Source organism: Ursus arctos, unplaced genomic scaffold (genome assembly GCF_023065955.2).
Source record: "Ursus arctos isolate Adak ecotype North America unplaced genomic scaffold, UrsArc2.0 scaffold_1, whole genome shotgun sequence".
Taxonomy (NCBI): domain Eukaryota; kingdom Metazoa; phylum Chordata; class Mammalia; order Carnivora; family Ursidae; genus Ursus; species Ursus arctos.
This window is the reverse complement of record NW_026622763.1, coordinates 76,645,704-76,673,048: the sequence shown is the minus strand read 5'-3', so window position 1 is coordinate 76,673,048 and position 27,345 is coordinate 76,645,704. Positions and strand designations below refer to the sequence as shown.

Genomic DNA, 27,345 nt, shown 5'->3' with positions numbered 1-27,345 from the left:
TCATTATAATTTGGCATAGTGGTAGTGCCTTAGGATAAATTAATTAGCACTTATACAGAATTAGTATTTTAGGGAAAATTTGAGGGGCTCTTCATTAAAGGAACTATGGACTTTGGGTTCTTATTAAAAGATCAGTACTTTATAAGATTCAGTGATCACTCTACCTTATAATTCCTCTTGGAATTTTTTTAAAGATACACATCACTTTGCAACTCATAGGTCATAATGTTTTCCAATAAAAAAGTAATCTGTTTTCTGGGGGTATCCTCTTTTATCCCTTGAAGTTACAATATTATGTCATTTATCTCATAATCTTTTTCTCTTATACATTTGTCACTCAAATACCCTATCAATTATTGGATAGCTTCTCTCTGGAACATTAACTCCTACCAGGATATACTTCTCTTTAAAATAGTGCTGTGTGGATGGTTTTTATCATAAACCCATATTCTTCTGTAAATTTTAAAGAAGGTAATAAAAGAATTTATAAAGGCAGCTTGGCTCTCTAAACATTTCTCCAACATCTTTTTTTACCCTTGTTTCTAGGAAATTGATACCGACGAGTTAGTTAAAAGCCTACGTGAAGAGGAGTCTGAAGTTTTTGAAACATCAGGTTAAGAAACTATTTCACATTTGTGTTTATTGACAATTAAAAAGAGTGTGGTTGTATCACAAAAATAAAATTGTTTATTTGCTTTAAGTAGATTTCATTTTTTGTTTGAAATATGTATGTCATAGTTTTAGTATATAGTATTTATTTTGTAACACTCCAAAGAAAAGACTTTGACCCAACTAAGAGGGTTTTTTAAAAGATTTTATTTATATGAGAGAGAGAGACAGCATGTGTATGAGCAGTGGGGGGTCAGACAGGGAGAGGGAAAGAATCTCAAGCAGACTTTGCACTGAGTTTGAACCCCGACGTGGGGCTTGATCTCACAGCCCTGAGATCATGACCGGAGCCAAGAGTTGGATGCTTAACCAACTAAACCACCCAGGGTGCCCAAGAGGTTTTTTGTTTTTTGTTTTTTGTTTTTTAATGCTCCTTTCCTCATTTAAGGACAAGAAAAAAGTTAAATCTTCACTATGATCTATGAAAAAGTATTTTTCTTAAACATTAGCTGTAGGGCTATTGGTCTCTTTTAAGTAGAGGGGTGTGTGTGTGTGTGTGTGTAAGGAAGGAGGACAGAGAGAGGGAGATGGGAAATTCAATAAGCATTAAATTTGAGAACTTATCACAAATTATTGGTAAGATAATGGAAGGTATTATTTGGCAGTCTTTTAAAAAAAATCTCCGTTAAAAGATTCGTTGAAACTAAGTTAAAATAGATGCGTAAGCTATGTCTATAAAATCTTGGATTCTTTGGGGTGGAATAATGATATATTGTTACAAGAATTGTGCCCCGGGTTACTTCTTTATTTCCCTATTTTTACTTCCTGGCTACCTCAGCCTTTGATATGTTCATTTCCTAGCCTCTGAGAAGCAGCCAGCCTAGCAGAGCTCTGCTGTCTTTAGCCTACTCTTTACCTTGAAACGTTCAGTTTTCAGGTAGAGGAGAATCACAGTTTCCATTGTCAGTATCACTGTTGAAGATTTGAGGTAAATACGCCTCAGTCACTGTTGGTTGCCAACTTTTTTTCTCTCTCTTTTTTTTTATCTGAAGATATAAGTCTAGTGACTTCTTTTTTCTGGCATTCCTATAGCTTCTTATAGCTTCAGCTAACATTTATTGACCACTGTGTTACAGGCCTTTACCTGGATTATATAAATCAGTCCTCACAGCAGTCAGTAGAGGGTGTTATTATTATTTACCCATATTTTACAGATGAGAAAGGTGAGGATCAGACAGATCAAGTAACCAGTCAGAAGTCACACAGCCGTCAACTGATAGGGATTAAATTTGAACCTCGTCCATTTGACCCAAGAGCTTAAGCATTTCACCATATTGCTGCTTGCATCTTACATATACTTGTATCATACCTGTAAGATAAGCCATTATTAATCCTGTCTTACAAATGAGAACAACAACGCTCAGAAAAATGGGCTAAGCTGACCACAGTCACACAGCTAACACTGACCATAATAAATTTTGTGTTAGACTTAACACATTCCTTTATATCTCAATTTTTATTCTGTCTCTCTTCCTTTAAGGTTTTATTTTTCTACTTGCTAAATATATAATCTTTATATTTGTAGGACAATTTTACAAGTGATTCAATCAGCCTCTTTCAAATGGTCCTTCTGTTTCTGGTTATATGCAACTTTATTTCAATCTCTTTTTCCAATTCCAACCCTATCACTGACCATCTGGGATTTATTTTATTTCCTCTTGACTTGTAGCAAAATATACTGCATATTTTTTATAATAATTTTTTATGATGTTCGTCACCATACAGTATATCCTTAGTTTTTGATGTAGTGTTCCACGATTCATTTTTTGCGTATAACACCCAGTGCACCATGCAATACGTGCCCTCCTTAATACCCATCAGCGGCCTATCCCATTCCCCCACCCCCCTCCCCTCTGAAGCCCTCAGTTTGTTTCCCAGAGTCCACAGTCTGTCATGGTTCATTCCCCCTTCTGTTTACCCCCCTTTCATTCTTCCCTTCCTTCTCCTACCAATCTTCCTGCTATTTCTTATGTTCCATAAATGAGTGAAACCATATGACAATTGTCTTTCTCTGCTTGATTATTTCACTTAGCATTATCTCCTCCAGTCCCGTCCATGTTGCTGCAAATGTTGTGAAATCGTTCTTTCTGATGGCTGAGTAATATTCCATTGTATATATGGACCACATCTTCTTAATCCAGTCATCTGTTGAAGGGCATCTCGGCTCCTTCCATGATTTAGCTATTGTGGACAATGCTGCTATGAACATTGGGGTGCATATGGCCCTTCTCTTCACTGCGTCTGTATGTTTGGGGTAAATGCCCAGTAGTGCAATTGTTGGATCATAGGGTAGCTCAATTTTTAACTTTTTTTTAAATGATTTTTTATTATGTTAGCCACCATACAGTACATCCCCAGTTTCCGATGTAAAGTTCGATGATTCATTAGTTGCGTATAACACCCAGTGCACCATGCAATACGTGCCCTCCTTACTACCCATCACTGGTCTATCCCATTCCCCACCTTCCTCCCCTCTGAGGCCCTCAGTTTGTTTCTCATAGTCCATAGTCTCTCATGCTTCATTCCCCCCTCTGATTACCCCCTTCTTTTTCCCTTTCTTCCCCTACCGATCTTCCTAGTTCTTATATTCCATAGATGAGAGAAATCATATGATAATTGTCTTTCTCTGCTTGACTTATTTCACTTAGCATTATCTCCTCCAGTGCCGTCCATGTTGCAGCAAATGTTGAGAATTTGTTTTTTCTCATAGCTGAGTAATATTCCATTGTATATATGGACCACAACTTCCTAATCCAGTCATCTGTTGAAGGGCATCTCGGCTCCTTCCATGATTTAGCTATTGTGGACAATGCTGCTATGAACATTGGGGTGCATATGGCCCTTCTCTTCACTGCGTCTGTATCTTTGGGGTAAATGCCCAGTAGTGCAATTGTTGGATCCTAGGGTACCTCAATTTTTAACTTTTTAAGGGACCTCCACACTGTTTTCCAAAGTGGCTGTACCAGCTTGCCTTCCCAGCAACAGTGTAAGAGGGATCCCCTTTCTCCACATCCTCTCCAACATTTGTTGTTTCCTGCCTTGTCAATTTTTGCCATTCTAACAGGTGTAAGGTGGTATCTCAGTGTGGTTTTATTTGAATTTCCCTGATAGCTAGTGATTTTGAACACTTTTTCATATGTCTGTTAGCCATTTGTATGTCTTCATTGGAAAAGTGTCTGTTTGCATCTTCTGCCCATTTTTTGATTTGATTATTTGTTTCTCATGTATTGAGTTTGAGAAGTTCTATGTAGATCTTGGATACCAGTCTTTTATCTGTAATGTCATTTGCAAATATCTTCTCCCATTCCGTGGACTGCCTCTAGTTTTTTTGACTGTTTCCTTGGTTGTGCAGAAGCTTTTTATCTTGATGAAGTCCCACAAGTTCATTTTTTCTTTTGTTTCTCTTGCCCTTGGAGAAGTGTCATGAAAAAAGTTGCTGTGACCAATGTCAAATAGGTTGCAGCCTGTGTTCTCCCCTAGGATTTTGATGGATTCCTGTCTCACATCAAGGTCTTTCAACCATTTCGAGTTTATCTTTGTGTGTGGTGTGAGAGAGTGGTCAAGTTTCATTCTTTTGCATATAGCTGTCCAGTTTTCCCACTACCATTTATTGAAGAGACTGTCTTTTTTCCACTGGATGTTTTTTCCTGCTTCGTCAAAGATTAGTTGCCCAAAGAGCCGAGGGTCCATTTCTGGGTTCTCTATTCTGTTCCATTGGTCTATGTGTCTGTTTCTGTGCCAGTACCATGCTGTCTTTGTGATCACAGCTTTGTAGTATAGCTTGAAATCTGGCAACGTGATGCCCCCAGCTTTATTTTTCCTTTTCAACAGTTCCTTGGAGATTCGTGGCCTTTTCTGGTTCCACACAAATTTAAGGGCTGTTTGTTCCAGTTCTTTGAAAAATGTCATTGGTATTTTGAACAGGATGGCACTGAAAGTGTAGATTGCTGTGGGTAGCATAGACATTTTAACTCTGTTTATTCTTTCGATCCATGAGCATGGAATATTTTTCCATCTTTTTGTGTCTTCTTCAATGTCTTTCAGGAGTGTTTTGTAGTTTCTAGAATATAGTTCCTTTACGTCTCTGGTTAAGTTAATTCCGAGATAACGTATGATTTTTGGTGCTATTGTAAATGGAATGGATTCCCTAATTTCTCTTTCTTCAGTCTCATTGTTCGTGTATAGAAATGCAACTGATTTCTGAGCATTGATTTTGTATCCCGCCACATTACTGAATTGCTCTATAAGTTCTAGTAGTTTGGGGGTGGAGTCTTTTGGGTTTTCTATATAGGGTATCATGTCATCTGCGAAGAGAGACAGTTTGACCTCTTCTTTGCCGATTTGAATACATTTATCCCTTTTGGTTGTCTGATTGCTGTTGCAAGGATTTCTAGTACTGTGTTGAATAATAATGGTGAGAATGGGCATCCTTGTCGTGTTCCTGATTTAAGGGAAAGGCTTCCAGCTTTTCCCCATTGAGAATGATATTCGCTGTATGCTTTACATAGATGGTTTTTATGAAATTGAGGAATGTACCCTCTATCCCTACACTCTGAAGGGTTTTAATCAGGAAAGGATGCTGTATTTTGTCAAATGCTTTTTCTGCATCAATTGAGAGGATCATATGGTTCTTGACTCTCTTCTTGTTGATATGCTCTATCACACTGATCGATTTGCGAATGTTGAACCACCCTTGCATCCCAGGGATGAATCCCACTTGGTCATGATGGATAATCCTTTTAATGTACTGTTGGATCCTATTAGCTAGGATCTTGTTGTGGATTTTGGCGTCCGTATTCATCAGGGATATCGGTCTGTAATTCTCCTTTTTGATGGGGTCTTTGCCTGGTTTGGGGATCAAGGTAATATTGGCCTCATAGAATGAGTTTGGTAGTTTTCCTTCTGTTTCTATTTTTTGAAACAGCTTCAGGAGAATAGGTATTATTTCTTCTTTGAATGTTTGGTAGAATTCCCCGAGGAATCCGTCAGGCCCTGGACTCTTGTATTGGGGGAGGTTTTTGATCACTGCTTCAAACTCTTCATAATTAATCGGTCTGTTTAAATAATCAGTTTCTTCCTGTTTCAGTCTTGGTAGTTTATAGGTTTGCAGGAAGGCATCCATTTCTTCCAGGTTGTTTAATTTATTGGCATAAAGCTGTTGATAAGAGTTTCTATTGATCCTTCCTATTTCATTGGTGTTGCTTGTGACCTCTCCCCTTTCATTCATAATTTTATTAATTTGGGTCCTTTCTCTATTCTTTTGAATAAGTCTGGCCAGTGGCTTATTGATCTTGTTTATTCTTTCAAAGAATCAGCTTCTAGTTCTGTTGATCTGCTCTACTGTGCTCCTGGTTTCTAATTCATTGATCTGTGCTCTAATCTTGATCACCTGCCTTCTCGTGCGTGGATTAGGCCTGTTCTTCTGTTCCAGCTCCAGCTTCTTGAGGTGAGAGTATAAAAACTGCATTTTAGATTTTTCTCTTCTTTTGAGTGAGGCTTGGATGGCTATGTATTTTCCCCTTAGGACCACCTTTGCAGTGTCCCATAGGTTTTGGACCAGTGTGTTTTCATTTTCATTGGTCTCCAGAAATTGTTTGATCTCCTTCTTTTTTTTTTTTTTTTTTTAATTTATTTATTTGACAGAGATAGAGACAGCCAGCGAGAGAGGGAACACAAGCAGGGGAAGTGGGAGAGGAAGAAACAGGCTCATAGCGGAGGAGCCTGATGTGGGGCTCGATCCCATAACGCCCATAACGCCGGGATCACGCCCTGAGCCAATGGCAGACGCTTTAACCGCTGTGCCACCCAGGCGCCCCTGATCTCCTTCTTAATTACCTGGTTTACCCAATCATTCTTGAGCAGGATGGTTCTTAGTTTCCAAGTGTTTGAGTTTCTTCCAAATTTTTCCTTGTGATTGAGTTCCAATTTCAAAGCATTGTGGTCTGAGAATATGCAGGGAATAATCTCAGTCTTTTGGTATCGGTTGAGACCTGTTTTGTGACCCACTATATGGTCTATTCTGGAGAAAGTTCCATGTGCATTCCAAAAGAATGAGTATTTCATTGTTCTGGGGTGTAGTGTTCTGTACATATCTATGAGGTCCATCTGGTCCAGTATGTCATTTAAAGCTCTTGTTTGTTGATTTTCTGCTAGGGTGATCTGTCTGTTGCTGAGAGTGGACTGTTGAGGTCCTCTACTATTAAAGTATTATTACCTATATGTCTCTCTATTCTAGTTAAGAGTTGGCTTGTGTATCTAGCTGCTACCCTGTTGGGGGCATAGATATTTATAATTGTCATATCCACTTGTTGGATACATCCTTTAAGAATAATATAGTGTCCTTCTGTATCTCTAACTACAGTCTACTTTAAAATCTAATCTGTCTGATATGAGAATTGGTACCCCAGCTTTCTTTTGAGGTCCATTGGCATGAAAAATGGTTTTCCATCCCTTCACTTTCAGTCTGGATGTATCCTTAGGTTCAAGATGAGTCTCTTGTAGACAGCAAATGGATGGGTCATTTCTTTTTGTCCAATCTGCAACCCTGTGGCATTTATGGGAGCATTTAGCCCATGCATATTGAGAGTGATTATCGAGAGAAATGATTTTAGTGATGTCATGCTGCCTGTGAAGTCTTTGTTTCTATAGATTGTAAATTTCTGTTCTGTATCACTTATGGGGCCTTTTTACTTTTATTGAATCCCCCTTAATATGTCCTGTAGGGCTGGTTTGGTGGTTACGAATTCCTTCCATTTCTGCTGATCTTGGAAGGTCCTTATCTCTCCATCAATTCTGAATGACAGCCTTGCTGGATAAAGGATCCTTGGCTGCATGTTCTTCTCAGATAGAGCTTTGAAAATACCCTGCCAACCCTTCCTGGCCTGCTGGGTCTCTGTAGACAGGTCTGACCTTATTCTAATATTTTTCCCTCTGTACGTAAATATATTCTTCCCCCTGGATGATTTCAATACTGTATCCTTGGATCTAATATTTGCGAATTGCACTATGTCATGACGTGGCATAGGTTTGTCCTGGTTAAGCTTGGGTGGGGTCCTCTCTGCCTCTTGGACACGAGTGCTTGTTTCCTTTGCCAGATTCGGGAAGTTTTCAGCTACAATTTGTTCAAATATCTCTTCTAGACCTCTCTTTCTCCACCCCCTCGGTGATGCCGGTGATTCTAACATTGGAATGTTTCATTAAGTCAGTAATCTCCCCTAATTTACATTCTTGAAATTGGATTTTTTTTGAGCCAAGTTTCCGTTTTAACTTTCTCTTCTACCATCCCATCCTCCAATTCACTAATTTGTTCTTCTGCCTCATTTACTCTGGCTGTCAGAGCATCTAGTTTTGACTGCATTTGATTCATAGCATTTTTAATTTCTGCCAGATTTGCTCTCATTTCCGTCTTTAGAGATTCTATATTCTCATTAATATTTTCATTAATATTTTTTTCAAGTCCAACATCGTCTTGACCATTGTTACTCTGAACTCCGTTTCTGACAATTTGGTTATATCCATATCCATCATTTCTGTGGCAGAGGCCACAGACTCATTATCTTTGCTGGGGGGGGGGGATTTCTCCTCCTCGTCATTCTGATGAGAGGTTGCAGGGATGTCCAGAGCCCAAATTATTGACCAGGACCCAGGCAGTGTGCACTTGTTTTATAGGGACCTTAGGGATGTGGGCTTCTTGATTTTTCAGCCTGCCTTCTGGGGGAGGGGCCTGCTGCACTGATATTGAGGCAACCCTGTTTGGGTAGATTCGCCCTGTCTCCTGCGAGGGGGGATGGGGATGGGCACAATGAGCCGGTATTTCTGGGCTTTTGTTCTCTGGCAGCTTTCCCTGGCGGTTTTCTGTGCCTCTTCTGCGAGTCAGAGCAGCAGTGGCCGTATCCTAGCATCTGTCTCAGAACAGAGATCGCAGTCCGCTCTCCACTGAGCTCTCCTGGCCACTCTAACTCTGTTTCCGTCAGTGCTGCTAAAAACTCTGCAGTGTCCCGGGATGTGCGCCCCACAGCCACTCTCCCAGCCCTCACTTCCAGGGCTAACACGTCTCTGTCCTTTGTGCTTCTAACACCACCAGCCCCCCCTCCCCTGTTCCCACACGCGATCCCAAGCTACCTGTTGCACTGTGGTTCACGCGCACCCCGGAGCTCCGGTTTTCAGCCTGGTTGCACGAGCGCTCCTGAGCTCCCGGTTTCTGTCTAGTTTGAGTGAGCGCTATGGAGCTCTGGTTTTCAGTATGGACGCCCGGGTTCCCAGGCTCACAGTCTCAGTCTGCTCTCTCTCGGGTGCCTGTCCAGGATCCCCGCCGCTCCCCAGTGCAGGTGGCTACTGTTTCCCAGCTCCTGAGCACGGCAGCTCCCTCCCCCTTCCGTTTATCTTCCGATATCTGTGCGAGGATTCATGACTCCCCACTTCGTACCTCAATACTCAGTGCTGGAGATGTTTGTTTGTAGAGATCCAGATGTATTTTCCTGTGTCTCAGGCTGATTTCGTGGGTTTTCGGGATGGTTTGGTACCTATCCAGCTCGACTCAGGGGACCAGCTGAAAAAGGGGTCCCCTACTCTGCCATCTTTTTTCCCTACTCTATATCTATTTTTATGTCTTACATTGATGGATCTGAAATCTTACCAGTTAATGCATGCTTTCATTTTATCTCCACACCTTTTCAATTTACCACCCCCCCATCTTCCCAGAGATTCATCAGCCTGTTTTTACTAAATAATATTTATGTTTGAATAGCTGCTTTGATTTAAATTGTTCTTTGTTCTTGGTGAGAAAAATTAAAATAGTATTTTATTAGTATACATATGTATAAATGTTTTTTGTTTTATAATGTAATATAATAATAAAATACTTCTATTAATTTATTAACAGATGTCCCTTTTATAATGGAGGAAGCTGAAACTGTTCCAAATGAGGTAAGGGAACTTGTTAGAGAACTTCTAATAGTCACTATTTTATAAAGGGATGAAACATTTATAAATAAAGAAACATTTATAGGTAGAGAAAAAAGCACTCAAGAAGTTATTCAGGTCTTTATGGTTATTTCTCTTGTGGCAGTATCTATACAATTACATTATTTAAGTTAAATTACACTCTTAAAAGGTAAATTACAGCATAAAATGGTAATATTTAAAACTACATACAAAGGTAAGGGACAAAAGATGTTGATGAAGAGAAAGGGGGCAACAAGTAAAAATAAAAGCATAAAATTCTACACAATGATCTTAGAAATGGATGCCAGAGACTTAACCACATTCTTTACTTTCTCTTTGGCTTCATAATCTATATTTAAGATAGAAGCAAAAAAATAGAGTTCGTAGAATAGTATTTGATTTTATGATATTTTCTTTGTGCTATTTTGCTCTTAAAATTTCCCTTATTTTTGTTTTATAAAAAAGATTTATTTATTTATTTTAGAGAGGGTTCGTTTTAGTGTGTGGTTGGGGGAGGGGCAGAGAGAGAGAATCTCAAGCAGACTCCCAGCTGAGGACAAAGCTTGACACGGGGCTCAATCCCATGACCCCGAGATCATGACCCAAGCTGAAATCAAGTTGGACACTCAACTGACTGAGCCACCGAGGCATCCCTTAAATTTCCTTTATTATGATATATTGGTGTATCATAATAGACAGCAAAATGGTGGACCCCTCAATTTTAAGATATTGCTGATTTATAGAATCTGAATACATGAGAACCACTGCTTTATGCCTGGGAGGCTCAGTTGGTTAAGCGTCTACCTTTGGCTCAGGTCATGATCCCGGGGTCCTGGGATTGAGCCCCAGTGAGGCTCCTTGCTCAGTGGGTAGCCTGTTCCTCCTTCTCCCTCTGCTTGCTGCTCCCCCTGCTTGTGGTATCTCACTCTCTGTGAAATAAATGAATAAAGTCTTTAAGAAAAAATAAAGCAGTGTGATCATTTTAATGAATAACATTCTGTAGTCCATGGTTTCAGGCAAGTAGTAACTCTTTTAATAAAGAATGTAATAATTGACAGATATTGATGGTCACTTCTTATGATAATGGATAAGGATACAAATGATTTTAAGTCCAGTTTTATTAGTTTTAAATATTTTCTAGTCAGTAATGATTAATTGGTAGCTTGCTTTATTGATATATTTTCTAGTTGCCAGATAATGATGATAAGAAAGGCCTGACTCTACCAACTTTGAAGCAGTCAAATCAAGATAATTCAGATGTTGTTGCTGTTGCCCCTGAAAGTAATGAATCAGCAAAGCAAACAGATGAGTCAGCAAAGCAAACAGATGAGTCAGCAAAGCAAACAGATGAGTCAACAAAGCAAACAGATGAGTCAACAAAGCAAAAAGATGAATCAACAAAGCAAAGAGATGAATCAACGAAGCAAACAGATGAATCAACAAAGCAAACTCCATTGCCCATTATTCCTACCCTGACAATAACGGAGGAGAACAAAATATCGCCTTTAGAGGAATACCAATCAGAAGCTGCGCCAGAGGGAAAAATGAAAAATATGTTCTTTCCACCAGAAGTAAAATTGAAAGATAGATATCTAAGGCTTTTAAAAACAGACTCATCTCCATCAGAGGTAAAGTTGAAAACTATATATATCCAGGTAAAATAAAGAGGAGGAACTTAGATTCATCACCAGCAGAACTTAGATGGCAAAGCAACAGTTGAAGCTTAGCTAGAAAGAAGAGCACAAGCTTAGTTTCCCCAGATTCAAAATCAAAAGGTAGGTCTCAAAGCCAAGATCCAGAGGAAGACCTTGAACTAAAGGTAGCTGCCCTCATATTAGAAGTATAAGACTAGAGAAAACAAAATAATTCATTTTTTTATTTTATAATAATATTTTTATTATATTATGTTAGTGAACATACAGTACATCCCTAGTTTTTGATGTAAAGTTCGATGATTCATTAGTTGCGTATAACACCCAGTGCACCATGCAATACGTGCCCTCCTTACTACCCATCACCAGCCTATCCCATTCCCCCACCCCCTCCCCTCTGAAGCCCTCAGTTTGTTTCCCAGAGTCCATAGTCTTTCATGCTTCATTCCCCCTTCTGTTTACCCCCCTTTCTTCTTCCCTTTCTTCTCCTACTGATCTTCCTACTTCTTATGTTCCATAAAAAACAAATAAATTGAAAATGCATTCAAAAGTCTCCAAGTGGAAGTGTGTCTAAGTATACTAAACATTCCTACCCTACTTAGATTCAAGTAAAGAGAAAAAAAAAAAACCCTTGAAAGAAAAACAGAGTGATGTGAGATACCCGTAGTACAAACTAGTCTCATGGGTGGGTAATAAAATTCAGCTGATACCATATGATAATTTCACTTAGCATTATCTCCTCCAGTGCCGTCCATGTTGCAGCAAATTTTGAGAAATCATTCTTTTTGATAGCTGAGTAATATTCCATAGTATATATGGACCACATCTTCTTAATCACTCATCTATGGAACATAAGAAGTAGGAAGATTGGTAGGAGAAGAAAGGGATAAAGAAAGGGGGGATAATCAGAAGGGGAAATGAACCATGAGAGACTGTGGACTCTGAGAAACAAACAGGGCTTCAGAGGGGAGGGGGGTGGGGGAATGGGATAGGCTGGTGATGGGTAGTAAGGAGGGCACGTATTGCATGGTGCACTGGGTGTTATATGCAACTAATGAATCATGGAACTTTATATCAAAAACCAGGGATGTACTGTATGGTGACTAACATAATTAAAAAATATTATTATAAAAAAAATTCAGCTGAAAGTGTAACAATAGCAAGATGGAAATTTAAAACCTTGGGAAGTTATTTCAGTGGAAATTTTTATTAAAACTGTTATAGGAAATAATATTCTTATTACAAATAATTTTATAGTTTAAAATGAGAATGATTTAAATGTAAATTCAAAGGGTTAAAGCATGACAATTATTCTACTTAGATCTTTACTTTTTATTTGAATCACTATTATAGGTAGCTCATAAAGCAGTGTAAAAATGTGTACTGGTCAGTGGGTAAACAGTCTGAATTCTAAGTAAGGTTCTGCCTCTAAATACTTCAACAAGCTTGGGCATCTAAACCTCTAGACTTATTTCCTCATCTATTGAATGGTAGACCATATCAGGTCATTTCTAAATTATCTTACAAATTCTTTTTTTTAAATTTTATGTATTTAATGACAGAGACAGCGAGAGAGGGAACATAAGCAGGGGGAGTGGGAGAGGGAGAAGCAGGCTTCCCACCGAGCAGGTAGCCTGATGCGGGGCTCGATCCCAGGACCCTGGGATTATGACCTGAGCAGAAGGCAGATGCTTAATGACTGAGCCACCTAGGCACCCCTAACTTCCAAATTCTAAAAGATAATTTTATTAAATAACTCTGGTTGGGGAATTATTCTTTTTTAAATTAATTTATTTGATAGAGCTTGTGTGTACAAGCAGGGGGGAGTGGCAGGCAGAGGGAGAGGGGGAGGGAGAAGCAGGTTCCCCGCTGAGCAAGGAGCCCAATGTGGGGATGGACTCTGGGGATCATGACCTGAGCTGAAGGCAGACACTTAACTGACTGAGCCACCCAGGTGCCCCTAGTTGGGGAATTATTCTTAAATACCTAGATCAGTAGCTTATCCAGTGTAACGTATAAAGAATAACATTCTTATTTTTACTGAATGTGAAAGTAATACAGTTATAGAAAATTTAGAAAATAGATGCATAAAAGACCAATTTAAAAATCCTGCCATTTTAACAATTTTTTCCTTTCAGCCTTGCTATTTATATATAAACATATTTTTCATTTATTTTTAAAAACTTGGATCAAATTATATATGTGTGTATATATAATATATATTTATATATAAAATGTTATATTGTGCTGTTCAAAATTTGACATTATAAGCATGTTACCCGATTTTCTTTTTTTTTTTATTTTTTTTTTATTTTTTTTATTTTTAAAGATTTTATTTATTTATGTGACAGAGAGACAGCCAGCGAGAGAGGGAACACAGCAGGGGGAGTGGGAGAGGAAGAAGCAGGCTCATAGCGGAAGAGCCTGATGTGGGACTCGATCCCGGATCGCCAGGATCACGCCCTGAGCCGAAGGCAGACGCTTTAACGACTGCGCTACCCAGGCGCCCCGTTACCCGATTTTCTTAAAAATCTTCAAGGTGTAGAATATCCTCAAATATAGATACTTAATAATTCCTTTAAACATTTTCTATATTGTTAGACATTAGGTTTGAAATTAACAGCCTTTTCTGTAACTATTCGGATCTGTGATTATGCCCTCATATATTCATAAAAATGGCATATGGACAAATTTGCTCTCCAGAAAGATTTTGCCACTTTACCTTCTCACCAATAGTATTTGAATATTAATGATCTTTTAAGGAATAAGTAGAACTTTTTCATACTTATTAGCTGTTTTGTCCCTAGTATGAGTAGATAGATCGTGTCCTTTGTCTTCTGGTGAGTACTTGGTGATGATGTTGAAGTTTTGCAGTAAGCTCTTTTTCATTATAAGGATATTAACCATTGGTATAGTCATGGCACATTTTTTATAGTAATATTTTTTATTATATTATGGCATATTCTTTTTCATCGTTTGTAGTTTGCCTTTTAATTTCTCTATTGAGACTAACTTCCAAAATATTCAGTTTTCATTTCATAAGTGAGTTGCTTACTGCTGTATAACAAACCATTCCAAAACTTAGTGGCTTAAAATAACCATTTTATCATTTCTCAAGATTCTTTGGGTTGATTTTGTTCAGGTGGGAAGTTGTTTTGCTCAGCTTAATGTTGGCTAGGCTCATAATCATCTAGGAGCTCGATTGGGCTGGAACACTCATTCACTTACGTGTCTTACACTTTGATGGAGACAGCTGTAAATCTGCGCTCAGTTGAGATGCATGAACATCTGGTTTGATGTGTCTCTTCCTACTCCCCACCACCATGTCACCTTAGGGATTATCCCTTTCCCTCTCCATGCTGCCTCTTCATGTGGTCTCTCTTGCAGGGCAGCTAAATTTCTTATGTGGCAGCTTGGGGCTTCCGATACACTAAAACAGAAGCTTCAAGTCCTCTTAGGACTTAGGCTTGGAATGAATGCGGGGTCATTTCTACTGAATTCTGTTAGTTAAAGCAAGTCTCAGGCTCAACCCTGATTCATTATGGAAAGGGACTACATAAGGGCAGGAATCTTAGAAAGTGATGTTCATTGGGGGCCATGTTTGGAGATTAACTGCCACAGATTAACTATCTCTACCTGCAAGTAATTCATGTGCCTCCTGCATGCAAACTATACTCACTCCCCTTATTAGATCCTTGGCTCATGCTATTACTACATCAAGCTTAGGCTTGAAGTATAGAATTTGAACATCTAAATCAGATTCAGGTGGATGAGGCTTCTTGAGTATGGCTCCTCTCAATCTTAAGACCTGTAAATTAAAGAGACCAATTATCTGTGTCCTATATACATGGTGAGTAAGGAACAGGAAAATAGGCACTTATATTCCAAAGGTGGAAGAAGGGGAAAGTAAAGCATACATCAGTCAGTGAGTAGGCCATGTAATTTTGAAGCTCTTGCCTCTGCCCTTAGGGCTTGGCTTTACCTTCTTTTTCCATGAGAAAGAGCTTATACTTGTAACTGAGTAGCTTTGTAGCCTATGTCTTCTCTGTTGAAAGATGAGGGTTCAAAAACCTCTTTCCATTTATATTGTCTCTGCTCCTATCCCTGATGCTATGATTCTTAAAGATTTTGTAGGCTTTCTGTATATCAAATTATGATCCTAGCCAACTGTTACACTCCTGAATATCTTTACGACAGGCCACTATTTACCTTTGGTTGAGAGCCAAGGTGCTGTAGTACAATATTCTTAAGAATCTTAGAGGCTCTCCTATCCAGCAGAGAGGATCTAACAGGCCATCCTAGATACTTAGAATATTTTTTTGTTTAGCTGAATGGGTCTGTGAAACACTATCTTAAAACTGTTTGAGATCTGAACAAGAGATCTTACAGTCACACCCTTGTGATCTTGACCTTGAAACCACATTTTCCTGGCAAGGCCATTGGAACCCAATCAATGAAGTCATGAGGCTGAGATTTCTGTCATTGGTGCAATGGCTTAACAGTGTTTTCAAAGACCCAGGAACAGGCTTTTATGTTTCCTCTTTTTCATGTTCATGTTTGTCACTTTATGATCACAAGATGTTTGCTTTAGTCCCAGGCATTATATATAGATCTAGGCAGGTGAAAGAATGTGGGGGTTGACCAATTAAGTACTTTTGCACTTGCCCCTTTTTATTTCCACAGAGAAACAAAAGTTTACCCAATCACCCCCCAGTAGATTTTGTGTCTCATTGACTAGAATTATGTAACAGGAATACCTCTAGCTTCGAAGAAGAATGGGAAAACTAGTATTTGGCGAAAGGCAATGGATTTCCAACAATGATTCACTCATTATTTTGGTCTGATAGGTTGCTGTTAAAAGCAAAATTCAGGTTCTATAAGATAGCATGGGAAGTGGTTATTATGTAATCAATTAGCAGTAATGCCACAATTATTCTCTTTGATTGGAATATTCTTCCCCCAGATCTTCATAGGGTTCATACATTCACGACATTCAGGTGTCTATTCAGATGTTAACCTTCTTAGAGAGGGCTTTTCTGACCATTCTATATAAAATAACTAACCACTTACCCTACCCCGTCCCTATTACTTTCTCTTCAAGTATCATTACATGGTATCATATGTTTGTTTGTTTACTATCATTCCCAGTGGCCTTTTACATTCCAAGTGATAGTGATTTAGTCTTAACCACATTACCTTACCATTTAGAATAGTGATGAGCCCATAACAGACACTTAATAAACATTTGTTGAATTGATTAGTTAAAAATACTGCAGGGTATCAATGGATTTGCTGTGGAATCTCTGAATATATTTTTTATTATGTTCAATTAGCCAACATATAATACAGCATTAGTTTTTGATGTAGTGTTCAATGATTCATTAGTTGTGTATAACACCCAGTGCTCATCACCACATGTGCCCTCCTTAATACCCATCTCCCTGTTACTCCATCCCCCCACTGTCCTCCCTTCTGTAACCCTCAGTTTGTTTCCCGGAGTCCAGGGTCTTTCGTTTTGTCTCCCTTTCTGATTTCTTACCATTTAGTTTTCCCTCCCTTCCCCTGTCATCCTCCACACTATTCCTTATGTTCCACATATGAGTGAAACCATATAATTGTCTTTCTCTGCTTAACTTATTTCACTTAGCATAATCGCCTCCAGTTCCATCCATGTCGATGCAGATGGTGGGTATTCATCCTTTCTGATGGCTAATATTCCATTATATATATGAACCACATCTTCTTTATCCATTCATCTGCTAAAGGGCAACTTGGCTCCTTCCACAGTTTGGCTATTGTGGACATTGTTGCCAAGAACATCACGGTGCATGTGCTCCTTCTTTTCACTATGTCTGTATCTTTGGGGTAAATACCCAGTAGTGCAATTTCTGGGTTGTAGGGTAGCTCTATTTTTAAACATCTTGAGGAACTTCCATACTGTTTTCCAGAGCTGTAACAGCTTGCATTCCCACCAACAGTATAAGAGGCTTACCCTTTCTCCACATCCTTGCCAACACTTGTTTCCTGTCTTGTTAATTTTTGACATTCTTTTTTTTAAAATAATTTTTTATTATGTTCGTCACCATACAGTATATCCTTAGTTTTTGATGTAGCGTTCCACGATTCATTTTTTGCGTATAACACCCAGTGCACCATGCAATATGTGCCCTCCTTAATACCCATCAGCGGCCTATCCCAATCCCCCACCCCCTCCCCTCTAAAGCCCTCAGTTTCTTTCCCAGAGTCCACAGTCTCTCATGATTCATTCCCCCATCTGTTTACCTCCCTTTCATTCTTCCCTTCCTTCTCCTACCAATCTTCCTGCTATTTCTTATGTTCCATAAATGAGTGAAACCGTATGATAATTGTCTTTCTCTGCTTGACATTTCCCTTAGCATTATCTCCTCCGGACCGTCCGTGTTGCTGCAAATGTTGTGAAATCGTTCTTTCTGATGGCTGAGTAATATTCCATTGTTTATATGGACCACATCTTCTTTTCTTTTCTTTTTTTTTTTTTAAAGATTTTATTTATTTATTTGACAGAGATAGAGACAGCCAGAGAGAGAGGGAACACAAGCAGGGGGAGTGGGAGAGGAAGAAGCAGGCTCATAGCGGAGGAGCCTGATGTGGGGCTCGATCCCATAACGCCGGGATCACGCCCTGAGCCGAAGGCAGACTCTTAACCGCTGTGCCACCCAGGCGCCCCTGGACCACATCTTCTTAATCCAGTCATCTGTTGAAGGGCATCTTGGCTCCTTCCATGATTTAGCTATTGTGGACAATGCTGCTATGAACATTGGAGGGCATATGGCCCTTCTCTTGACTGCGTCTGTATCTTTGGGGTAAATGCCCAGTAGTGCAATTGTTGGATCATAGGGTACCTCAATTTTTAACTTTTTAAGGGACCTCCACACTGTTTTCCAAAGTGGCTGTACCAACTTGCATTCCCAGCAACAGCGTAAGAGGGATCCCCTTTCTCCACATCCTCTCCAACATTTGTTGTTTCCTGCCTTGTCAATTTTTGCCATTCTAACGGGTGTAAGGTGGTATCTCAGTGTGGTTTTGATTTGAATTTCCCTGATGGCTAGTGATTTTGAATACTTTTTCATATGTCTGTTAGCCATTTGTATGTCTTCATTGGAAAAGTGTCTGTTTGCATCTTCTGCCCATTTTTTTATTTGATTATTTGTTTCTCATGTATTGAGTTTGAGAAGTTCTTTGTAGATCTTGGATACCAGTCTTTTATCTGTAATGTCATTTGCAAATATCTTCTCCCATTCCGTGGACTGCCTCTTAGTTTTTTTGACTGTTTCCTTGGCTGTGCAGAAGCTTTTAATCTTGATGAAGTCCCACAAGTTCATTTTTTCTTTTGTTTCTCATGCCCTTGGAGATGTGTCATGAAAAAAGTTGCTGTGACCAATGTCAAAGAGGTTGCAGCCTGTGTTCTCCTCTAGGATTTTGATGGATTCCTGTCTCACATCAAGGTCTTTCAACCATTTCGAGTTTATCTTTGTGTGTGGTGTGAGAGAGTGGTCAAGTTTCATTCTTTTGCATATAGCTGTCCAGTTTTCCCACCACCATTTATTGAAGAGACTGTCTTTTTTCCACTGGATGTTTTTTCCTGCTTCGTCAAAGATTAGTTGCCCAAAGAGCCGAGGGTCCATTTCTGGGTTCTCTATTCCATTCCATTGGTCTATGTGTCTGTTTCTGTGCCAGTACCATGCTGTCTTTGTGATCACAGCTTTGTAGTATAGCTTGAAATCTGGCAACGTGATGCCCCCAGCTTTGTTTTTCCTTTTCAACAGTTCCTTGGAGATTCGTGGCCTTTTCTGGTTCCACACAAATTTAAGGGCTGTTTGTTCCAGTTCTTTGAAAAATGTCATTGGTATTTTGATCAGGATGGCATTGAAAGTGTAGATTGCTGTGGGTAGCATAGACATTTTAACTCTGTTTATTCTTTCGATCCATGAGCATGGAATATTTTTCCATCTTTTTGTGTCTTCTTCAATGTCTTTCAGGAGTGTTTTGTAGTTTCTAGAATACAAATCCTTTACGTCTCTGGTTAAGTTAATTCCGAGATAACGTATGATTTTTGGTGCTATTGTAAATGGAATGGATTCCCTAATTTCTCTTTCTTCAGTCTCATTGTTCATGTATAGAAATGCAACTGATTTCTGAGCATTGATTTTGTATCCCGCCACATTACTGAATTGCTCTATAAGTTCTAGTAGTTTGGGGGTGGAGTCTTTTGGGTTTTCTATATAGGGTATCATGTCATCTGCGAAGAGAGACAGTTTGACCTCTTCTTTGCCGATTTGAATACATTTATCCCTTTTGGTTGTCTGATTGCTGTTGCAAGGATTTCTAGTACTGTGTTGAATAATAATGGTGAGAATGGGCATCCTTGTCGTGTTCCTGATTTAAGGGAAAGGCTTCCAGCTTTTCCCCATTGAGAATGATATTCGCTGTATGCTTTTCATAGATGGTTTTTATGAAATTGAGGAATGTACCCTCTATCCCTACACTCTGAAGGGTTTTAATCAGGAAAGGATGCTGTATTTTGTCAAATGCTTTTTCTGCATCAATTGAGAGGATCATATGGTTCTTGACTCTTTTCTTGTTGATATGCTCTATCACACTGATCGATTTGCGAATGTTGAACCACCCTTGCATCCCAGGGATGAATCCCACTTGGTCATGATGGATAATCCTTTTAATGTACTGTTGGATCCTATTAGCTAGGATCTTGTTGTGGATTTTGGCGTCCGTATTCATCAGGGATATCGGTCTGTAATTCTCCTTTTTGATGGGGTCTTTGCCTGGTTTGGGGATCAAGGTAATACTGGCCTCATAGAATGAGTTTGGTAGTTTTCCCTCTGTTTCTATTTTTTGAAACAGCTTCAGGAGAATAGGTATTATTTCTTCTTTGAATGTTTGGTAGAATTCCCCGAGGAATCCGTCAGGCCCTGGACTCTTGTATTGGGGGAGGTTTTTGATCACTGCTTCAAACTCTTCATAATTAATCGGTCTGTTTAAATAATCAGTTTCTTCCTGTTTCAGTCTTGGTAGTTTATAGGTTTGCAGGAAGGCATCCATTTCTTCCAGGTTGTTTAATTTATTGGCATAAAGCTGTTGATAAGAGTTTCTATTGATCCTTCCTATTTCATTGGTGTTGCTTGTGACCTCTCCCCTTTCATTCATAATTTTATTAATTTGGGTCCTTTCTCTATTCTTTTGAATAAGTCTGGCCAGTGGCTTATTGATCTTGTTTATTCTTTCAAAGAACCAGCTTCTAGTTCTGTTGATCTGCTCTACTGTGCTCCTGGTTTCTAATTCATTGATCTGTGCTCTAATCTTGATCACCTGCCTTCTCGTGCGTGGGTTAGGCCTGTTCTTCTGTTCCAGCTCCAGCTTCTTGAGGTGAGAATATAAAACTGCATTTTATTTTCTTTTTTTTTCCTGATAAATACTTTTGTGTTTATTACATATCAAATTGATAATGTTTTAATCATATTGGTTTAAATAAACTATATTATTATTTTTTTTATTTTAATGTTTTTTTATTATATTATGTTAGTCACCATACAGTACATCCCTGGTTTCTGATGTAAAGTTCGATGATTCATTAGTTGGGTATAACACCCAGTGCACCATGCAATACGTGCCCTCCTTACTACTCATCACCTTTTCTATTCTTTTGAGTCAGGCTTGGATGACTGCCTTTGCAGTGTCCCATAGGTTTTGGACTGATGTGTTTTCATTTTCATTGGTCTTCAGAAATTGTTTGATCTCCTTCTTAATTACCTGGTTTACCCAATCATTCTTGAGCAGGATGTTTCTTAGCTTCCAAGTGTTTGAGTTTCTTCCAAATTTTTCCTTGTGATTGAGTTCCAATTTCAAAGCATTGTCGTCTGAGAATATGCAGGGAATAATCTCAGTCTTTTGGTGTCGGTTGAGACCTGTTTTGTGACCCACTATATGGTCTATTCTATAGAAAGTTCCATGTGCATTCCAAAAGAATGAGTATTCTATTGTTCTGGGGTGTAGTGTTCTGTACTTATCTATGAGGTCCATCTGGTCTAGTATGTCATTTAAAGCTCTTGTTTGTTTGTTGATTTTCTGCTAGGGTGATCTGTCTATTGCTGAGAGTGGACTGTTGAGGTCCCCTACTATTAATGTATTATTATCTATATGTCTCTCTATTCTAGTTAAGAGTTCACTTGTGTATCTAGCTGCTACCCTGTTGGGGGCATAGATATTCATAATTGTCATATCCACTTGTTGGATACATCCTTTAAGAATAATATAGTGTCCTTCTGTATCTCTAACAAGAGTCTTTAGTTTCAAATCTAATCTGTCTGATATGAGAATTGGTACCCCAGCTCTCTTTCGAAGTCCGTTGGCATGAAAAAGGGTTCTCCATCCCTTCACTTTCAGTCTGGATGTATCCTTAGGTTCAAAATGTGTCTCTTGTAGACAGCATATGGATGGGTAATGTCTTTTTATCCAATCTGCGACCCTATGGTGTTTTATGGGAATATTTAGATCATTCACATTGAGAGTGATTATTGAGAGATATGATTTTAGTGATGTCATGCTGCCTGTGAAGTCTTTGTTTCTATAGATTGTAAATTTCTGTTCTGTATCACTCTTGGTGCCTTTTTACTTTTATTGAACCCCCCTTAATATGTCCTGTAGGGCTGGTTTGGTGGTTACGAATTCCTTCCATTTCTGCTGATCTTGGAAGGTCCTTATCTCTCCATCAATTCTGAATGACAGCCTTGCTGGATAAAGGATCCTTGGCTGCATGTTCTTCTCAGATAGAGCTTTGAAAATACCCTGCCAACCCTTCCTGGCCTGCCAGGTCTCTGTAGACAGGTCTGACCTTATTCTAATATTTTTCCCTCTGTACGTAAGTATTTTCTTCCCCCTGGCCGCTTTCAATACTGTATCCTTTGATCTAATATTTGCGAATTACACTATGACATGACATGCTGTAGGCCTGCTCTCATTGATCTTGGGCGGGGTCCTTTCTGCCTCTTGGACATGAATGCTTGTTTCCTTTTCCAGATTGGGGAAGTTTTCAGCTACAATTTGTTCAAATATCTCTTCTAGACCTCTCTCTTTCTCCACCCCCTCGGGATGCCGATGATTCTGACATTGGAATGTTTCATTGAGTGGTAATCTCCTGTGATCTACATTCTTTTTTTTAATAATTTTTATTATGTTATGTTAGTCACCATACAGTACATCCCTAGTTTTTTTGTTGTTTTTCTTTTTCTTTTTTTAATATTTTTTATTATATTATGTTAGTCACCATTCAGTACATCCCTGGTCTGATGTAAAGTTAGATGATTCTTTAGTTGTGTATAACACCCACTGTAATCTACATTCTTGAGATTGGATTTTTTTGAACCATGTCCGTTTTAACTTTCTCTTCTAGCATCCCATCCTCAAATTCACTAATTCATTCTTCTGCGTCATTTACCCTGGCCGTCAGAGCATCTAGTTTTGACTGCATTTGATTCATAGCATTTTTAATTTCTGTCTGATTCGCTCTCATTTCTGTCCTTAGAGATTCTATATTCTCAATATTTTCATTAATATTTTTTTCAAGTCTACACATCATCTTGACCATTGTTACTCTGAACTCCATTTCTGACTATTTTGTTATATCCATATCCATCATTTCTGTAGCAGAGGCCACAGTCTCTGTCTCCTTTCTTTGCTGGGGATTCCTCCTCCTTGTCATTCTGATGAGGAGAGGTTGCAGGGATGCCCAGAGCCCAAATTATTGACCAGGACCCAGGCAGTGTGCACTTGTTTTATAGGGACCTTAGGGATGTGGGCTTCTTGATTTTTCAGCCTGCCTTCTGGGGGAGGGGCCTGCTGCACTGATATTGAGGCAACCCTGCTCAGGTAGATTCGCCCTGTCCCCTGAGAGGGGGGATGGGGATGGGCGCAATGCGAGCTGGTATTTCCAGGGTTTTGTTCTCTGGCGGCTTTCCCTGGTGGTTTTCTGTACCTCTTCTGAGAGTCAGAGCAGCAGTGGCCGTAGCCTAGCCTCTGTCTCGGAACAGAGATCACAGTCCGCTCTCCACTGAGCTCTCCTGGCCACTCTAACTCTGTTTCTGTCAGTGCTGCTAAAAACCCTGCAGTGTCCCGGGATGTGCGCCCCACAGCCACTCTCCCAGCCCTCACTTCCAGGGCTAACACGTCTCTGTCCTTTGTGCTTCTAACACCGCCAGCCACCCCCAGTCCCGGGTGCTCCTGAGCTTCCAGTTTCAGTCTAGTCCTCGTGTGCGCTCCAGATCTCCGGTTTTCAGTCTGGCCGCGTGCGCGCTCCCGAGCTCTCAGTTTCAGTCCAGTTCCAGTGAGCCCTCCTGAGCTCCGGTTTTCGGTCTGATCACATGCGCGTTCCTGGGCTCATGGTCTCAGTCTGCTTTCTCCCGGGTGCTGGTCCCCGAGTCTGGCCGGCTCCCCAGTGCAGGTGGCTACTGCTTCCTGGCACCCAAGTGCAATTTTTTGCCATTCTAACTGGTGTAAGGTGGTATCTCATTTATGGTTTTGATTTGTATTTCCCTGATTGCTAGTGATGTTGAACATTTTTTCATGTATCTGTTAGCCATTTGTATGTCTTCTTTGGAGAAGTGTCTGTTCATGTCTTCTGCCTATTTATTGATTGGAGTATTTGGTTTTTTGGGTGTTGAGTTTGAGAAGTTCTTTATAGATCTTGGACACTAGCCCTTTATCCATAATGTCATTTGCAAATACCTTCTCCCATTCTGTGGGTTGCCTCTTAGTTTTGTTGACTACATTTTTTTAATTGAAGTATAATTGACATATAACATTAGTTACAGGTATACAGCATAATGATTTGATATCTGTATACATTGTAATTTGTATGCACTACAATAAGTCCAGTTACCATCTGTCACCATACGTAGTTAAAATTTTTTTTTCTTGTGATGAGAACTTTCAAAATGTACCTACTTTTTTTCTTAGTAATATTCAAATAGGCAGTAGAAGATTATTGATTATAGTCACCATGCTGTACATTACATCCCATGACTTATTTGTTTTATAAGTGGAAATTTGCTCCTTTTGATCCCTTTCTCCATTCTCTCCTTCCCCCCTTTGCTCTGGCAACCACCAATCTGTACTTTGTATCTGTGAATTTTGTTTTGTTTTATTTTGATTTTTAGATTCTACATGTAAGTGAAATCATATGGTATTTATCTTTCTCCATTTGATATATTTCACTGAGCATAATATCCCCAAGGTCCATCCATGTTGTCACGAATGGCAAGATTTCATTCTTTTTATAACTAATATTCCATTGTATATTTACACGTCATCTTATTCATTCATCCATTGATGAACACTTAAGTTGTTTCCATACCTTGGCTATTAAATTAATGCTACGTTTAACATGGAGGTGCATATGTCTTTTGAATTGGGTTTTCATTTTCTTTGGGTAAATACCCAGAAGTGGAATTGCTAGATCATATGGTAGTTCTGCCTTTAATTTTTAAGGAACGTCCATATTGTTTTTCACAGCGGCTGCACCAGTTTGCATTCTCACCAACACTGCACGAGAATTCCTCTTTTCTACATCCTCGTCAACAATTGTTATTTCTTATGGTTTTTTTTATTATATTATGTTAGTCACCATACAGTACATCCCTGATTTATGATGTAAAGTTCGATGATTCATTAGTTGCGTATAACACCCAGTGCACCATGCAATACATGCCCTCCTTACTACCCATCAGCAGCCTATCCCATTCCCCTACCCCCCTCCCCTCTGAAGCCCTCAGTTTGTGTTTTTGATTTTAGCTATTCTGACAGGTGTGACGTGCTATCTCATTATAGTTTTGACTTGCATTTCCCTGATGTTGAGCATCTTTTCATGTGTCTGATGGTCGTCTGTGTCCTCTTCAGAAAAATGTCTATTCAGATCCTCTGCCCGTTTTTAATTCAGATTTTTTGTTCTTTTGTTATTGAGTTTTATGAGTTCTTTCTATTAACCCTTCATCGAATACATGATTTGCAAATATCTTCTAACGTTCAATAGGTAACCTTTTCATTGTGTTGATGGCTTATTTCTCTGTGCAGAAATAAGATTGATGCTAGTTTGATGCAGTCCTCTTTGTTTATTTTTGCTTTGTTGCCCTGGCCTTTTCAGTCAGCTACAAAAAATCATCACAAGGCTAATAATTACTGCCTATGCAATCTCTGGATATATTATAACTCTCAGGCCTCATTGTGTGTAATTAATAAAAATCACCTAGTCATAGGAAATGCAAATTATTTTAGTACTTCTAAGGCAAATGAACCACCTAGCTCTGGCATATCAAATATCAGGCATAAGGCAGAGAGATTAATTCCACACTCCGTAAAGTGTAGTGATAAGGGCTTAATTATGTATGTCTCTGAGTTTAAGGTTCTGGTGCCTACAGAAAACTAGGGTTTAAGGAAAACAGGGAATTGTGTACGTGATACCACTAACCTTTTATTCATTTGTTGACTTTAACTGCCTTCGTTACGCTATGAATTTCATGTATGAGATGTAAATCGTTGCATGATGATTGATGGGACTGGTGGGAAATATTCTGTGATCTCCCAAATTCATTGTCTTTGCTAATTCTGCACTTTGAATCAACCCAACTCATGCATAAATGAGATGTAACTTTACAATTAATTTATCCACTTTATTTTTTAATTCAATAATTTTTTCACCTAGAAGTTTTTCTAGTCTAATTACATCTATGAATTCTTGAAACTAATTGAGACTATAAAAATGGAGATAAAAAAATAGTTTCCAGGGTGCCTGGGTGGCACAGCGGTTGAGCGTCTGCCTTCGGCTCAGGGCGTGATCCCGGCGTTATGGGATCGAGCCCCACATCGGGCTCCTCCGCTATGAGCCTGCTTCTTCCTCTCCCACTCCCCCTGCTTGTGTTCCCTCTCTCGCTGGCTGTCTCTATCCTGTCGAATAAATAAATAAAATCTTAAAAAAAAATAGTTTCCATGATTTTTAGAGTAGGAGAACTTTTCCAGTTGATCAAAGTAGATCTTCTTTTGAAACAGATAATTTAAAAATTTCTAATCATTTTTCTCTTTGCTCATACCGTTCTCTGGAAGGTCTGTTTGTCCAGTGGTATCTGAGATGGATTTTGTCAGAGTTAATTTATTTAAAACTTTGGGTGCCAGAGAAAGGGAAAGGAGTCATTTTATATTTTCAATAATTTTAATATTGCTGCATTAGTCTTTTATTTGCCTACGAGGAACAGAAAAAATAACAATATATAACTGGGAGCAATACATACCAGAGAACATCCCTGAATTTTCAGTGTTTTCGTATTCATTGGGCCAGCATTCCTTAACTTAGCTGGGCACCCTAGACTAATTGCAGGTGCTATGAGCTTGAAGAAATGTGTGTCCCCATTGAGGAGTAGAAGGTTCTGTCCACTTTCTTCCAAGTCAGTCTTTTACTTGAATATGGTAAATTACAGGTGGATGGGTTAGCCTTTTAATCTGTTTTCATCTTGATTATATCTAATAGAAACATTTTTGGACTGTAGAGAGTACCAGTGCTTATTTTCCATCTTGTCCCGACCTCAGTCTATTGTCTGCCTTTCTTTGTTTTATGCCCCAAGAAGACGACTGCTATGGAATGCCTTATGAGACTGCCCTTCTGGCTGATTTCTAGTTAGGTCCAGTAAATGGCAAACACTGTCAGAACATTGGAGGTAAACAGGGAAAGAAAGGTTGGGTTTTTCTGTCCTACTGTTTTCCTGCTTTGGTGCTGTGGTTCTGGCAGTGAATTTTCCTTCATATCTACAGCTTCTGTTGAGTGTCCCCAGCTCTATGACTCCAGCTATCACCAGGCTCTGGCTGGATTGGCAATATCTTTTCAGTGTTTCCCTCAACATTCATTATTGGTTCCTTATCCATAAATATACATTTCATTAATAGTAAAACTTCTTTTGTTGAACCATTTTACAGGAATTCTAATTTCTGCACTAACTCTAACTAGTAATCTTCCCAGTTTTCTAGTATGCATACATATTTTCCTCTA

The 27,345-nt window shown here is 39.2% G+C and overlaps 1 protein-coding gene across 1 annotated transcript in view; it reads left to right on the top strand.

Annotated features, from left to right (window-relative positions):
* Nucleotides 1-27,345, top strand: part of C2CD6 (C2 calcium dependent domain containing 6) — a 142,946-nt gene that overhangs the window by 64,359 nt on the left and 51,242 nt on the right. Inside the window, exons 11-13 of the mRNA XM_048214000.2 lie at nucleotides 547-613; nucleotides 9,551-9,594; nucleotides 10,800-11,240. Coding sequence (XP_048069957.2) covers nucleotides 547-613; nucleotides 9,551-9,594; nucleotides 10,800-11,240 — 552 coding nt within the window. The remainder of the gene's footprint in view (nucleotides 1-546; nucleotides 614-9,550; nucleotides 9,595-10,799; nucleotides 11,241-27,345) is intronic.